Source organism: Engraulis encrasicolus, chromosome 18 (assembly GCF_034702125.1).
Source record: "Engraulis encrasicolus isolate BLACKSEA-1 chromosome 18, IST_EnEncr_1.0, whole genome shotgun sequence".
Classification (NCBI taxonomy): Eukaryota; Metazoa; Chordata; class Actinopteri; order Clupeiformes; family Engraulidae; genus Engraulis; species Engraulis encrasicolus.
This window is the reverse complement of record NC_085874.1, coordinates 47,205,192-47,222,691: the sequence shown is the minus strand read 5'-3', so window position 1 is coordinate 47,222,691 and position 17,500 is coordinate 47,205,192. Positions and strand designations below refer to the sequence as shown.

Below are 17,500 nucleotides of genomic sequence, written 5' to 3'. Positions count from 1 at the left end.
TCAGATTTTTTAATGCTCATTTTAATGGGTTTTCTTAGAATCAGCTTTTTTTCATGCTCATTTTAACGGTTTTGTCTATTTAAATATGTTCATTTGAACGGTTTTGTCTAGCCTATTTTAAATAGCCTATTTGTTTTTTGTTGATTTAAACATGTAAATAAAATGTACTTAGGCTACTCGTTTTTACTGGTAGGCTATGTTGTTGTTGTTTTTACGATTAAGTCCATGGCTACAGTAAAGAGAGAGAGAGAGAAGTTAAATCGTTAACACTGCATAGGAGCGCTCTCTCTCTCTCTCTCTCTCTCTCTCTCTCTCTCTGCCCGGCGAGGCAATGTTCTTGGGCGGTAACTTTTTAGATGCGAAGCACCAGCAACAAGAGAATGCTGTCTGCCTTACACACAACAAAGTTCGCGCATGAGCCAGAGCACTATGCATATAACAGTGTTGAAAACATTACAGAACCCATGCACCTGTGTTAAGTCCATGGCTACAGTAAAGAGAGAGAGAGAGAAGTTAAATCGTTACATTAACACTGGACCGCTCTCTCTCTCTCTCTCTCTCTCTCTCTCTCTCTCTCTCTCTCTCTCTCTCCCTGCCCGGCGAGGCAATGTTCTTGGGCTATAGTTTTATTAATTGAATAAGCTGCCTATTTTGTTTCATATCCTGTCTTTTATTGTTGGAAATCGTCCATCGATCCAGTCAGGCTGCCTATTTTATATCCTATTATTCCCGTGTGTCCTAGGCCTATTTCTTTTGTTCGAAGTCTAAATATATAACTAATATATAACTGATTTACCCGCGATTCATATAGGCCTAGGCCTAATAACGGCACAAACTGAATGACAATAAATAGTTCGCGCATGAGGCAGAAAAAATAACAGTGTCGGAAAACATTATAGAACCCCTGCACCCGTGTTAAGTCCATGGCTACAGTAAAACAAAAACAAAAACACTAAGAGCGAGAGAGAAGTGAAATCGCTATATTAACACTGCATAGGAGCGCGTTCTCTCTCTCTCTCTCTATGTATCTAGTAGGCCTATCTAGTAATCTAGTATGTAAATCAAATGTTTTTTTTTTTGCTGTTTTCAGATGTGCTTCATAAATAAAATGTACTTAGGCCTACTCATTTTAACTGGTATGTTGTCGGTTTTTTACGTTTATGCCGTTACATTTTTTGACAATTATCTAGGTTACTTTCTACTCCTTACATTTCTGGAACAATATTTGAGAAGCTTTTTTTCACTTTTACGCCGTTACTTTACTCCGTTACATTTTTGACAAATATCTGTAGGCCTATGTTACTTTCTACTCCTTACATTTCTGGAACAGTATTTGAGTAGGCCCTAGCCCCAGCTGCGGGCAGAGAGGCGGGAATCGCTTTGAATCAGGGCAGCGTGCGTCTACTGAGCACATTTGGTTGTCATGCAGCGAGTTTTCTGACTTTCCGGTAACTTTTTAGATGAACGCTTCTAGCTACCGTCTTCTGTAGGTCTGGAATATACCTACGTGTGGAGTAGGCCTAGAGGTGCGCGGTGGATGTATTATTTCATCCGCAACCGCTTCTTAGAATTTCTAATCCACCTGCTATCCACCCGCCCTAATGTTTTTTCTCCAATTTCCAAAACCGAATCCACCCTATTCCGCCTATTAGTTTTTAGTAGGCCTATTTAAGATGCCTGGGGCACATAGTCGATCGTCTTTTTCAAGCAGTGCAGGTCATTTACATCTTGCCAGCCTATGTTTTAAAAAAATCTCTAATTTACAGCGATTCCCAAGTTGTCTCCACCCATCGCACAAACGTGCGGATGCTTTAATGCAGCCTACATTTTAGCAGTTTAAATACCTCCAGTCCAAGCAGCACAATCGAAACTATTGGCTATCTAGCTTACAATTTTGGCTGGTATCCAATAAGACGAGTCAAGTGACAGTAGAGTCTTGCAAAGAGTGCAGAGAATTATGTCGCGCGCGCGTGTGTGTGTGAGCGAGAGAGGGAGAGAGAGGGAGCGATTCCAAACTTGTCTCCATCCATCGCACAACGTGAAAGCTAACGTGTATGCTTTAATGCAGCCTAAATTGTACCAGTTTTGCCTCCTCTCCAAGCACCTTTTTAAGTGGTGGCAACCATGCATGTTTTCAACAGGGCCACGCAGAGTGGACAGTGGAATGCTGCTTGAAATAAGTCGATAATGAATAAAATATTATGCGCAACGTCTACAAGAAAAGTAATGGCTATTATTACCGTTGCGCGTAAAGATGAGGAAGGGATGGATAGATGGATGGATGCTGTCCTATGGAAGGGGCCGTCAAACAGTCTACATGACATCTTCATTAAAGTCGTTAAATAAGTATCCATAGCCTACTGTGTTTGACGGCCCCATCGTCTTGCAAATATTTACGCGCAACGGTCATAATGGCGTCTCGCACTACACATGCTCGGATGATGCCAGAGGCGAATAGCAAACAGCCAAATTAAGGCATATTCGACATAGACTACCACGACAAGTTACCGTTTGGGTCGCAGTTGGATGTTTATTCAGTAGAATTATGTGCGTAATATCAGCTCCATCCACCAAATGCAGCACAATCCCCGTTACTTTCACGTGAGGTTCAAATGGACATTACTCGACAAAATGCAAGTCTGGGTACCAACAACTGAAGTAGGCTACAACATAGAATATGTACCACATATAGGGGTATTTTCATTTTCAGTCCTTTATGTGCGTTATGCCCAGCTTTTATTGAATACAGCGCAGGTTTTGAAGTTCACCAAACGAGCATCAACTTTGTGCAAGTCATTAAAACTCTTTTTTTACCAGCACTGACGTGTACACTGTTTCATTTATTAACTAATTGCACTTTCTGCCTTCTCGTTTCACATGTGATAAATCCACTTAGTATGCTTTATCCAATTAGCCATGGATGCAGGATCATTCACTGGACTGGACACTATTGTAAGAGGTGAAATTTAGACCACGATTCAGGAACGACAGACAACGGGAGTAAAGGTTATGGTAGTTTTATTTTTACAATTTCATAAAATACAATTAGGAGGGAAAACCACCACAATATCCATGCAACCAGCAGCGTCTGTAAACTGCTATCTTCTTTGAATAAATGAATAAATAATCACAATCTGGAGACACTCGGACGATAGTAGCCTACAAAAGTTAAGTTAAGTTACACACTCAGCCACTGCTGCCGGACGTTGGCTCGTCAATTACTTAATCAACTATAACACGCGCAATAGCCTACCCAAATGCAACTTACACACAGTTCCCAAAGCTACCGGCCGCGCGCAATGGATACCTACAGCAGCCCTGCCCCACCCCAGCGTGTAGCGCACAAGTCTACACTATTGTCCGAATGTTGTTATTTCAAGACAGCAAACTGTCACTGTCCGCCGGCCGCTGTCGTGACATGTTTTATTAACACTAGTATGTGAGTAACAAGTGAGGAGTTCCTTGATAGTTTCCTTAAGGGTGAAGTAGCCTGGAATACTGTCGCAGATCAGATAGTTCATTTCTAAATGATCCTGTTATGAACCCGAGTTTAGTAGATATCGCGCAGTGAACGAGGCAGCCTGCAAACAGTTTGAAGCGCAATGTGGCTGTAACAAGTTAGAAAGTAGCCAAACTCTGTTGCTTGTTAACCTTTTAAAATTATGCGCGTAATGGTGGGGTGGCGTCCGCGCCAATGTAATATCTTGAGCGTGCTCGGTGCGTAATTCCAAGAGCAGCATGAAAAGGAAGAAAAGGAAGATGATGGGCTGACCGAAACGCTTGTCCCCTGTCTGTCGGTTTCATTTACTTTTTTTCGGCTTTGTTTAATACAGTTTTTGATTCTGCATTCAGCTCCAGTGTGCTACTCCTTTCTTTCTTTTTAAATTATGAGCGTTCCACGAACTATCTTTCTTTGCGCACGCTATAAAATGGCAATAAACATGTTACTATAAACCACTGGTTTACTATGTATGCTTTCTAATGTTGGTAAAGGCGGCATAAGCGGGATAATGTATTGTCCACACGTGACTACGGAAAATATATTTCCTTCGAAGCGGAATAACAGCCCTCCTCCTTCGGCATTGGGGGTGTTATTCGCCCCGTAGGAAAATATTTGTAGTCTAGGTGTAGTCTACTTTTTTGAAGTGGGTATACTGTATATTCTCTCGCATTTTTGAAGTGGGTATACTGTATATATTTATGCCATTCTAAATAATGGATCAATCAATTTTAAGTTGGTATACTGAATCCCCTAAAATTTAGAAGTGGGTATACTCCGTATACCTGCGTTCTACCACTGCGTGTGGACAATACATTATCCCTTACCTTAAAAGCTGTTGTAGGCCTACATTTAAAAAAAAAAAAATCGTCAAAATGCCTCCTGCTCGCTTTGAATCAAAGCAGTGCGGTTTAATGTGTCTAGAAGTAGGCTATTGACCCTTGTGCTCGCTTTGAATCAGAGCATCGCGCGTCTGATTAGACTATAGTGCATCTAGAAGTAGGCTATTGACCATTGAGCACATTGTCATGCAGCGAGTTTTCTGACTTTCCGGTAACTTTTTAGATGCGAAGCACCAGCAACAAGAGAAAGCTGTCTCCCGATACTTTGATGTTTCTGATTCTGAATGACAACAAATAGTTCGCGCATGAGCCAGAAAACAATATAGGTCCTAACAGTGTTGAAAACATTACAGAACCCCTGTGTTAAGCCCATGGCTACAGTAGAGAGAGAGAGAGAGAGAGAGAGAGAGAGAGAGAGAGAGAGAGAGAGAGAGAGAGAGACGTTAAATCGCTACGTTAACACTGCACAGGAGCGCGTTCTCTCTCTGCCGCGTCTTTGCATGAACAAATGAAATGGTAATTGAATAATAGTTTGCCAGTATTGCAGGGTGTATTAAACCCAGTGTACGTTGGGGTGCAAGGGAGAGCAAGGAAGAGAGCAGCATCTGTGATTAACCGCTTCGAAATGTGTGCGTAAAACCTGCTGTTAACCAGTGGGTTTTGTGAAGCTTGAAGTGTACCACATTAAAAAAAAGCTTTCGCAGATGAGGTTCTGGAATATTTTTTTAGTGCATGGGACATTGACAAGGAAAGGTAGCTATGATATCCTCGTGAATAGGTCTTTTCAAAATGCCTCCTCTCAACATTCAACATGTAAATGGGTTATTCTGTAGTCCAACGCTATCCTGGCAGGAGAATCATTCGTTACAAATACTGCATACACACTCAGCAATTGTGTCTGTTGGTTTTTGTCCTCCAGGTCTTCATAAAATCATCTACCACCGCTGTGATAATTTGACTACACACCGCTGAACAGTTAACAGTTTTTTAGGCTACTGTATTGACAATTGCAGTCATGCCGCTTGTCTTGAACTGTCTCTTCCCGTTCCATATCGTGACAGCCAGATGAGAAGCGCAAAGGTGGGGGCTATCCGCGATCGCGGAGGAAAGGTGTCAATATCCATAGCCTAACCCTTGAACTGTGGAGCAATTACATATTGTTTAGGTTCTTGAATACTTGGAATTAGCATGGAATTAATTTTCCATTAATAAGGAAACGTGTAAGATTTATCCTCAATCCTCCCCGATAATGTTTTTGTCATAGGCCTAATGTTAATGCCCTCCCCAACACATATCCCCAGTACAATATTGCGACACACGCTTGGCACAATGATAGGCCTACTAAATGAGTTCAATGTTCTTGCAACACTTTTCCCAAGAAAAGTCAGTTTTCATTTCGAGATTCCAGAGCAAATCAGCTGGTACTGCGCTGCTCGCTTGCTGGTCAATAAACTGAGCCGAACTGAACTGAACCGTGTTGTGTGCGTGTGTGGCTATGTGTGTACCATCGTATGTCCATGATCGTCCGTGCTCTTATCATGCAAATGACATGTCGCTATAAACGCTATGACGCTATGACGCTATAAACTATGGTTAACTATGTATGCTTTATAATGTTGGTAAGGGCGGGATAAGCGGGATAATGTATTGTCCACACGTGACTACGGAAAATACATTTCCCTTCAGAGATAACAGCACTCCGCCTTCGGCGTCGGGGGTGTTATTCGCCCCGTAGGGAAACATTTTCTTATTCATGTGTGGACAATAGCCTACATTATCCCTTAGGCCTACCTTTAAATTGATGTCGTACATTTTAAAACATTTCGTTGATATTGTAGTGGTGCAAACGACTGTAGTTATGAGATGGGCGCCAGCCAGGCAGCAAGACTGCCTACCTTTCCAAAAATGAATAAAAATCAGTGACCAACACACTAGAAATAATTCATATCAACACAACGAATATCTTTTCTTACGTTTAGTAGTGCACTTTTGCAAAACCCTCTCAATTTGGAACAGCTCACATCAATGTCTGGCTTTAGCGATTCTTGCGAATGGTGATCTTCTCGGCGCACACTTCATGGTTCCCTCTCTCTTGCTCTCTCGGCTTGTTGCTTCCTGACAGTCTCACCCGCCATTTGAAATTAACTCCATTTTATAGGCTGCGCGTGTAGTTCACAGGGGGTAACGCTGTTATCTCACTCCGGAGGAGGCAGAGGCAGTCCGTTACAATATAGTATATATAAAATAGGCTGTAAAATAGGCCTAATGATAAAAAAAGCAGCCTGAACTAAAATTAATAATTAATTTAAAAAAATAGAGACGCACGCACTTTCTACATGGTTCGATTTTTGTTTTCATTGCATTGTGGTGGTAGGCACACAAGTTTGATAAAATATAAAAAAATAATAGGCTAATAAAATAGGCAGACTAAACTAAACATCTGCCCAGTTGCACGAAAGGTCTGCATGGATTGAACGTAACGTCCTTAGGTCTTCGACGAAAAATCCTCAGGTACTGCACGAAACGCCCCATGCCTTCTACGAATGGTCCAACGTTTTGTTCGAATGGTCCCCTCTCACCAATTCATTCGACGAATCGTCTCGAATTCAACTGTACTGTGTAAGTGAATATCAAAAATGGGGGGAAGCCAGAGTTCACATAACTGCAAAACAGCCACACATAGAGACACAGACACAACAACAGACAGAGACACACTCTTGTTCAAACATCTGTCTTCAATATGTGTTTGGATAGGCCGACCTGGAGGGTTTGAGAGGGAGTCCTCAACACACCGGCATGTCTAAAGCTAAAGCAAACAGCACGACACTAGACACACTGAGGCTTCAGGCTTTGTTTCAGGCGAGAGACAAAGGAGAATGTAGAGTAGTGAGTAGAGTATCATGTACTGGTCCCAGGGAGAATGTGGCGAATGAGAGTGGAGGTGAACATTAAAGGGACACTGTGTGAGATTTTTAGTTGTTTATTTCCAGAATTCATGCTGCCCATTCACTAATGTTACCTTTTTCTTGAATACTTACCACCACCATCAAATTCTAAGTACTAATCATGACTGGAAAAATTGCACTTTTCATACATGAAAAGGGGGATCTTCTCCATGGTCCGCCATTTTGAATAAATGAAAGCGTCCGCTAAGTGCAATGTAATACCAACCCCCACATTACTCCAGGGAATGTAACCAAAACTCTGTACCTAGACTTTACATATAAGTTATGTAAAATAACTTTGAATACGGATAAAAGGGTGGCCTAACGGTAAGTTACTACACCAGCGACCCGGGTTCGATTCCTGCCTGGGTCATTTGCCGATCCTTCACCGTCTCTCTCTCTCTCTCTCTCTCTCCACTTGTTTCCTGTGACTCTCTCACTGTCCTATCACAAATGAAGGCACAAAAGCCCTAAAAAATATCTAAAAAATAAATAAAGAGATACAGGTAAAAGGGGCTGCTACAGTAAGTGCAATGTAAGGTATTAAGTCCACATTCCTGTAACCCTGCCCTTATGACATCATACTGCATTACACTTACCAGATGCTTGCATCCAAAGGGGCTTTTTTGGGGGCATTTCAACCATGGATGCGGGTGTGGAAACTCCACCCACATCCGTCCATATCCATTCCACCATTCAACATTCTGAATCCAAGACCAACACCCTAACCATTTTTTAGCCACAGCAAACTCCCTATTTATTCACTTGATTTAAATTCTGTGGGGGAAAAAAACGTAGTCATAGTCTGAGGGGGGAAAAAAATCCCAGTTTAGTGAGGAAAAAACTTTAGGCATAGACCAACTGCCACCTAGGGGAGCCCTTTTTCCGGGCTGGTTACAAACAGATGAAAGCAAGAGAAAAGAATAGAGATTTTGCAGATCAGTACACATCGTGTGGAGAGGTTACATGGTTGGGGAGGTGCAGCAGGTCTGAGCCTCAGCTAATCTAGGCCATAGGCTATAGCAGGGGTTCCCAAACTGGGGGGCGGGACCCCTGGGGGGGGTGGGGGGGTGGTTGTGGAGGTCGTGAAGGGCGGTCGCGGACAAAAGGGACCTGTATTCACTCGTGTGGTTAATTAGCTGTCCTGTGGATTTCTAACTGTTAGCTGTTAATGTTAGCGGACAAACTATTAATGGAAAATCTAGCAATATTAATGGCCAAAATATTGCTAGAAATCCATTGCTAGGGGAGGTGTGTGTGTGTGTGTACACAATGTGTACACAATGTTCCTCAGCTCCCAACTGCACTACTGCTGTAACATTGTCATGCTAGGGAAGACACAGGGGTGGCCACAGGCTAGGGCCTTTCCCCTAGACAAACACACACACCCAGACTCCCTCGCGCGCACACACACACACACACACACACACACACACACACACACACACGCACACACACACACGCGCACGCACACACCAACACGGGGGTGGTTACAGGCTTTCCCCTAGACAAACACACACACCCAGATTCCCTCACACACACACACACACACACACACACACACACACACACACACACACACACACACACACACACACACACACACACACACACACACACACACACACACACACACACCCAGATTCCCTCACACACACACACCATCCCAGACATAGTCAGTTATTTCCCTACAGATCCACATTTAAAACCACATACCACATATGAATAAGCTGTGCACACAGGCAGGCACAAGCGTGCACACATAGACATATACAGTGACACCACACTTATGACAATACGAGCACAGATGCATGCCCGCACACACACACAAACGTGCGCAGGCGCACACGCGTGCACGCACACACGCACACACGCACGCGTGCACGCACACGCACACGCACACGCACACACACACACACACACACACACACACACACACACACACACACACACACACACACACATTGCTCTTACCCTGCAGGACACTGTGGCTCTGTGAGGTCCTCGCATTCCTCCTTTAGCCACGGCACCGAACCTACGGGGACAATGGCAGCCATCAGGTACAGGCAACATCACCCTACAGGCCACAACATCCTTACCAAGTCCACTGCTATGAAATCTGCTTCCAGCACTACTTGGGCCTGTAATACTGTCTTTCCGATGAGGTCCAAATAAAAGTATTTGTAGAGAGTTACTTGTGCACGATCCCTGGTGCTGAACAAAAAGATTACGTATTTCTTTTAAAAAGGTTCGCACACTCCTTTGGATTTTTTTCTTCTTTAAGTTATTTTTTCTTCTTTGAATGAATGAATAAAAAGAAGAAAAAATAAAGTATTTAAATGTGTGTGTGTGTGAGTGAGTGTGAGAGTGAGTGAAAGGGAAAGAGAGTGAGAAAGAGGGATAGGAACAGAGAGAAAAGAGAACAGAGAAGAAGAAATCAGTCTGGTATTGGGATGACTGTATACCTGCCAAGGGTACTTTATAACATGCACAGTTGACCGAGCTTCAAACTCTGCCATTAGTACTACGGCCATAATGATACATAACAAGGGAGCACATTCCTCACTCCAAGGAAGGGGTTTAAAGGATTAACAACTACACGGCTCATTTTGAAATGTTAAAGAAGTCAAGTATAATCATACGATTTGTTGGAAAAATCAAATATAATCAAAGTTTAATCAAGTCTATCAAAAGTATAATCAAGTCTATTATAATCAAAAATATAATCAAATCAAGTATAATCATACGATTTGTTGGGGAAAAAAACAGAAGGGTGTTGATTTTTTTTTACATCGGTGGAGTTATAGAAATTGCTATGAAGTCCTGATCTCCAACCGAGAGTAGCCCTATACTGCACACTCTACCACTAGTGGCACGCTGTAGCAGTCATTGAAAGGTTCATTAACATGGTATTACTCTTATATTTATTGGCCCTTCTGGTAACAGCAAACTGATAAAGTTGTGTTTTTACACGTTAAGGTCGTATCCTCCTGATCCCGGATATCCAACAGTGTGAACTGAGTGCAGGATACAAAATAAGTTCAAGGAATGAGAGAAACATAGACAAGCATATCTTTTTATTCTTTTATTAGATGCGTCCTAGCATCTCTATCAGAAGGTATGCCCGTTGGTCTGTCCGTTGGTCTGTCTGTCTGAAACGCATTATTTAAATCGGCCAAAACACGATCGTCGCCGCCATTTTCCGCGTTAAGCGGCGTACACACACATTGCTAGCTTCTCGCTTGCTCGCCTACTCGCCACTCTTTCATGGAACGCTCGCTTAAAGTTCCCGCGGCTTTAACTGCCAATGAACAGGCAAGAAGTACCGAGCTCTGCATTCCAATTGGTTACTCGCTTACTCGCCTCGCTCGAAGATAAAATATTTTGGACAAATTGGGCATCGCGTTTCCGCCATTACTAATGAATAAGCAACAAGTGGACAAATCTTTGTCTGCCCGTCAGTCTTATATATATATACACTGTGTATATATATATATATATATATATAAAATATCAAGAAGGCCCCTTAGGGGTCAAAAGTTCACCAAAATAAAATCATAATAATAGCAAGCTCTTTGGTGTGTGGATCCCTTTTGCATTAACTATTAATACAGTACGTCAACTTGAAACATTCACTCAGCCACTGTGCAGGCAGGGAACCCAACATTAATCGACTTGCACACTGTGTAGTGTAATGACGTCAGGAACAAGGAAACGTTTCAGACATGCACCAGGAGGAGAATGGCGGTACGTTTACGGGGTAACATGACACCACACATTACGTAACAGCTTCGCTGGGAAACCGCGAAAACAAAAGCGGGAATTGTGCGGACCTCCCACACTGATTCACAAGCTCACAGCCTAGCAAGCGTAGCATCTAATTCAATGATCTCCTCTGCTTGCCTCATCAAAGGGTCCGCTGTGTGGATAGAGAGATGTTGGGACAAGCTGGGACAGTCACTGGCGGATATCCTACTGTAGACTCGGAAAGTTAGAGTCCCGCCAAATATTTGCTTCAGCCAATTGACTGAAGCAGCTCATCTTGGGTAGATGACATGACAAGTGAACTCACGTCTTTGTGTCTAAACTTGTGATTTGACTCGGACTTACTTGTGACGTACTTGTGACTTGCAAATTAATGACCCCCACCTTTTGAGTGTTTGTGTGCGTGCGTGTGTGTGTGTGTGTGTGTGTGTGTGTGTGTGTGTGTGTGTGTGTGTGTGTGTGTGTGTGTGTGTGTGTGAGAGTGTGTGAGAGTGTGTGAGAGAGTGTGTGTGTGTGTGTGTGTGTGTGTGTGTGTGTGTGTGTGTGCTGCACATGTGTACCTTACCTGCACATGTGTTGTTATAGTTGGCACAGCAGGTCCCGAGCTTCACACACTCGTAAGAGCAGGAGCACAGACTCTGGGGCAACGACTCCTCGCCACAGCGGAACTTAGTGCACACCCAGGACTTCACTAGAGAGAGAGAGAGAGAGAGAGAGAGAGAGAGAGAGAGAGAGAGAGAGGGAGGGAGAGAGAAAGAGAGAGAGAGAGAGACAGACAGACAGACAGACAGACAGACAGACAGACAGACAGAGATAGAGACAGAGACAGAGAAAGAAATACAGAGACAGACATACAGAGCAGGAGAGAGAGAGACAGAGAGAGAGAGAGAGAAAGAAAGAAAGAAAGAAAGAAAGAAAGAAAGAAAGAAAGAGAGAGAGAGAGAGAGAGAGAGAGAGAGAGAGAGAGAGAGAGAGAGACAAACAGACACACAGACAGACAGAGCAGAGACAGAGATATGACAGAAATACGGAGACAGACAAACAGAGCAGGAGAGAGAGAGGGGGGGGGGGGGGGGGGGGGGGTTTGTGGAGAGGGAGTGGGGGAAAAGACAACATAGATCAAAACTAAGTAATTACAAAAGCAACCAGAAGTTTAGGGCTTTTCCATAAATGTAAAATGTGAGAATTATAGTCAGTAAGTATAGTAAGTAAGCAAGTATAGTAAGAGTTATCCATCCATCCAAGTGTAAAGTCATCCATGACAAAGTCCTGATGTAGCACCTCATTAGCCTGATTATCATCAACTTTCAAATCTCTTTGAGACTTGGTCTGACCAAGAGCATAACAATTAAACATTTTCCAAACGGCATTTCCCAAATGGTCTCCCTTGGTTTGCTAATGATTGTTTGCTTCCCAACAAAGTGGGAGGAGTTCCCGTATTTGCGGGAACTCAGACAGTACTTTCATTGACTCTTGACCTGACTGGTAGCAACGCTGAAGCTGTTGTGTCACTAGGAGGGCACGGCCTGGCTAGCAACTCATGTCCTCAGGTTACACATTTACAACCATCAAAAAGACCCGTCGAGGCACATGACCTAAACCAGCGGGTCCCAAACATTTTTTCCTTCCGCACTCCCTTGTACATTTCAATGCGGTTCGCGCACCCCCTTGTACATTTCAATGCAGTTTGCGCACCCCCTAAGCCTGGGGTGTCAAACTCAAATCGGCAGAGGGCCAAAATCTAAATCTGGAGCGAAGTCACGGGCCAAACTCAATTTTTTTTTTTTTTTTACAAAAATGGACTGAAATTGCTCATGTTAATCAAACAGATTCCCATCATAGTTCAAATGTGCCTGCACATATTCTGTTGCATTTGTGTGAGCTGTTTCAATGGCCTGGGCCCACTCATATTCCAGTGATATACGCATTTTCATGTTCAAATCTTAATACTATACAGTTATGGTGTATGTGGGCCAACTGTAATGCACATTTGAAATGATCTCACGGGCCGAATAAAATGGCTCCGCAAGCTAAATTTGGCCCCCGGGCCTGAGTTTGACATCCCTGCCCTAAGCGAATGTTTTGGTGTGCTGATGGCCACAAGTATGGCTTCACCGCACAAATCATCGCACATGATGCAGTCATTTGGGGAATCCTCATTTTTATACCTGATGTTACTTCCAGCATACACTACAATTCACCATACTATTAAAAGCTGCTTGATGCTCATTCATGCTGTATAAAAACACACATATCGGCCATTGCTCAATTTAGCTCGTGCACCCCCTTGTTGCACGCCATGCATCCCCAGGGTACACACACCCCAGTTTGGGAAACCTTGACCTCAAACCAAACCCTCCTTTTAGAAGTGATAGCACTTGTGAATACCTGCTTTGTGTTGGCCTAAAAAAACCTCTCAGTTCACCTCGAGTTAATGGACAAACCTTGTGTGGTGCCAAAAAGACTTTTACTGTAGCTAGCTTTCTCACAGACACCACTCCACCCCCCCCCCCCCCCCAAATGTGTCCCCGTTACAATGCAGTAGTTCAACATCAAACCCAATTCAATGCTTCACTTTCAAAGCCAGCCTGTTTCAAGGCCTCTGTTGTTTGTCTGCACACAATAAGTACTCTGGTTCACAATGCCACCACTGTCCACAAGTCAGGGCTGCACTGGAGCAAAAAAAGAAAAGAAAAAAAACGGGCCGGGAATTTTCAGCCAAGAGTAGTCCACTGGGCACTGAGAGAGACAACGAAGACACACCCCAGACTAGACTGCCCGACGCGTTTCGACCACAAGGTCTTTGTCAGGGTCCCTGACAAAGACCTTGTGGTCGAAACGCGTTGGGCAGTCTATTTGCCTTTGAACTATTATAAATAAGAAAATGGAGTGCCACAGTTTCCTGCTCTTTATTTTTTTGATGTGAACTTTATCCACTCACTGTTAGAGCACCCGTGTCAAAAGATCTGGGGCCTCATTTATCAAGCGTTCTTAGGCACATATCTGTGCGTAAAGCGTGCGTGCGATCATTCCTGAGCAAAGTGTGGGATTTATGAACATGTACTTGAACGTAGAAATGTGCCTAAATTTACGCACACCTCAGACCATGCGTGCGAGTGGAAGAAACACGAAATTGCAAATAATATTGACCGTGCAAGCTACAGTTTGCTTTGAATGACAATGGAGTATGACAGTGTGCTATTTTTTACAGTGTTTTCATTCATGTGTGTCTCCTTCTTTTACTTATTTTGAAACACGGTCCTCCTCCTGTCGAGAGCACCTCCACTTCTGCCACAGAAATGGTTCTATCTCCGCACTTCCCGCCAGCGCTTCGACTGGCGCGTGTGTCCGCGTGTGTTCATGTGTGTCCGAACAGGGTGGCGCCTTCGAATTAACATGGCATTTGAGTAAATGGTAACACTTTATTTTAGGGATACATCTACTAAAACTAATACATACAATATTAATGCCTGTGTACGTAACTTGTAGGGCATGTACTAAGCAAAATAAGACAGTTGTTAAGCATGTATTCACAAATGTCTTGTTTATGCCCAATTAGGGATTAATTACCAATATAACCTTAGTAAGGACCCAGTAGACCTAGATTTCTATTTATGAGTAAGCAGTAAGGGCCAGAATACAATGTGTATAAGCTCCTGGTACATTGTGTGAACAAACCCTGAACAGTGTGAAAACAGATGTGGAATAAGGGTCCCTATTCTAAAGTGATGCATTGCTCAGCCCATATGGCTTAGGGCCCCCGCACTACCTAGGGCCCCCACACTACCAAGGGACCCCACTCTACCCACACTCCGCCCCCGGGAGGAAAAGTGTAAGAATGATGCTAAATTTGCATTAGTCTCATCAGGTACATTAACCTCACTTGTTCTTCTCAAGACATTGGGGGGTAATTGGAAGCATTATATAGCAAGGATTGGACGTAAACTTCTCAATGACGGTGGGTGGTGAGATGTCATTTTTTCATACACCAATTAGTTTTAATTGTAAAAACCCTACAATAAATGCAGAATATAACGATGAGTAATAGTTTGGAAGCGAAACTAAGCTATTCCTTTGTGATAAATAAGTTAATGTTTGAGAAACTTAGCTCCAAGAAGTGCAGTGCATGATGGGTACACCCTTAGTCAGAAATGCAATGCATGGCCAATGCAGCAATGATAATATTTCTGTTGTTACGTACATGGCAAATTGTTTGGATAGCATCTAAATTTCACGAGTGAGGGGAGGAGCTAAGAACGTAGGCTCAGAGCTGGGTAGGTTGTCTGTTGGCCTAGATTGCGTACCCATCATGCACTGCACTTCTTGAAGCTAATATTCTCAAACATTAACTTAATTATCACAAAAGAATAGATTAGTTTTGCTTCAAAACTATTATTCTAATGTTCTGCATTTATTTTTGGGGTTTTTACAATTTAAACTCAGTGGTACATGAAAAAAAATACATTTCACCAATCCACCGCCATCGAGAAGTGTACGTTCAATCCTTGCGATATAACGGCTCCTGTTACCTTCCACTCAAAATTGTGAAAAAGAGGAAACCAGATGACTCAGCTGCATAGTTAGTACTTATTTAATATATACTCTTACAGTTTGTCGATTGTGGGGGCTAGGTAGCGCGGGCCTGGGTGGTGTGGGGGCCCTAGGTAACGAGGGGGACTTTGGTAGTGCGGAGGCCCTGAGCAATCTGGGCTGACCAATGCATCACTTTAGAATAGGGACCCTTATTCCGCATCTGTTTTCACACTGTTCAGGGTTTGTTCACACAGTGTGTCGGGAGCTTATACACATTGAATTCTGCCACTTACTACTTACTAATAAATAGAAATATAGGCTTACTGGTCCTTACTAAGGTTATATTAGTAATAAATCCCTAATTGGGCATGAACAAGACATTTGTGAATACATGCTTAACAACTGTCTTATTTTGCTTAGTACATGCCTTACAAGTTACTTACACAGGCATTAATATTGTATGTATTAGGGCTAATAGATGTATCCCTAAAATAAAGTGTTACAGTAAATATTTTAATACCATATATGGTTACTTGGAGGCGTTTCGGGATGCTAATTACCCCGAATGCGCGCGTGCACAGTGATTTGGAAGGTGTGGGATTTATCATGCAGATGTGTGCGTAGGAGCAGCCAACGCACGTTTGATAAATCCCGATTTTTCTGTACTTGCGAACATTCTAAATTTCACTCCTAAGACACAATTTAGAAGACATTCTACGAACTGATGATAAATGAGGCCTCTGGATCCAAGCAGCGCTTCCGGTTTTTTTCCTTACTTTATTTATATCTCACTGTCTCAGAGAGGCCTGCTGTAGCGGCATGAGGACTAATAGCATTGAGGGGGAGGGGGAGGCAAAGAAAATCAAAAACAACGCAGCATTTGACCACATTTTAGTAATCCAATATGAGCTGTTTTAACCCTTAAAGCTAATATGCTTCGTAAATATCTGACTATCTTGAAGAGGCCCGCTGTAGTGGCATGACTGTGGCACCATTGAGGGGAGGGCCAGGCAAAGAAAATCATCAACAGACCACCGGGCAAATGCTCTGTATGCCCTATGGCCAGCCTAGCCATGCCCCAGCCAAGTTCCCACCTCCCACCCCACTTCACCCCACTTGGTCCCTATGGCCAGCCTAGCCATGCCCCAGCCAAGTTCCCACCTCCCACCCCACTTCACCCCACTTGGCCCTATGGCCAGCCTAGACATGCCCCAGCCCAGTTCCCACCTCCCACCCCACTTCACCCCACTTGGCCCTATGGCCAGCCTAGCCATGCCCCAGCCCAGATCCCACCTCCCACCCCACTTCACCCCACTTGGCCCTATGGCCAGCCTAGCCATGCCCCAGCCAAGTTCCCACCTCCCACCCCACTTCACCCTATGGCCAGCCTAGCCATGCCCCAGTCAAGTTCCCACCTCCCACCCCACTTGGCCCTATGGCCAGCCTAGCCATGCCCCAGCCCAGTTCCCACCTCCCACCCCACCTCAGTAGTCTGACCAAAGTCCTTCCCATCCAAGTCTCCTCTGGGTGCCGTCTACTCTACACCACTGTACTGTATATGGGCTTATAAAACACATCAGCGCAACAGAGTACTAGTTGAATGACTGACAGAAGTCAATTCGTAAATGGCCATGGTAAATGGCCTGCATTTATATAGCACCTTTCCTCTCAAAGCCCTTTACAATCACTCTCACACTCACATTCACACACAGGTGACTTGAACCTGCAACCTTCTATCTACCAAACGGCTCCTCTACCATCTGATCCACCACAGCTCCTGTGACAGATCACTCACACCAAAAAATAAAGTCCCTGGCAAAGACTGTTGTAGGTCGAAATGTGTCGGACAGTCCATTTGCCTTTGAGAAAAAGTAAAAAAGAAAAAAAAAAAAAGAAACTGGAGTGCCACAGTCTAG

At 43.6% G+C, this 17,500-nt stretch overlaps 1 protein-coding gene across 1 annotated transcript in view; it reads right to left on the bottom strand.

Moving 5' to 3' along the window:
- The window catches only part of enpp1 (ectonucleotide pyrophosphatase/phosphodiesterase 1), a 150,693-nt gene that overhangs the window by 87,665 nt on the left and 45,528 nt on the right, over nt 1-17,500 (bottom strand). Inside the window, exons 4-5 of the mRNA XM_063223728.1 lie at nt 11,617-11,742; nt 9,261-9,321 (exon numbers count right to left, since the gene is read on the bottom strand). Coding sequence (XP_063079798.1) covers nt 9,261-9,321; nt 11,617-11,742 — 187 coding nt within the window. The remainder of the gene's footprint in view (nt 1-9,260; nt 9,322-11,616; nt 11,743-17,500) is intronic.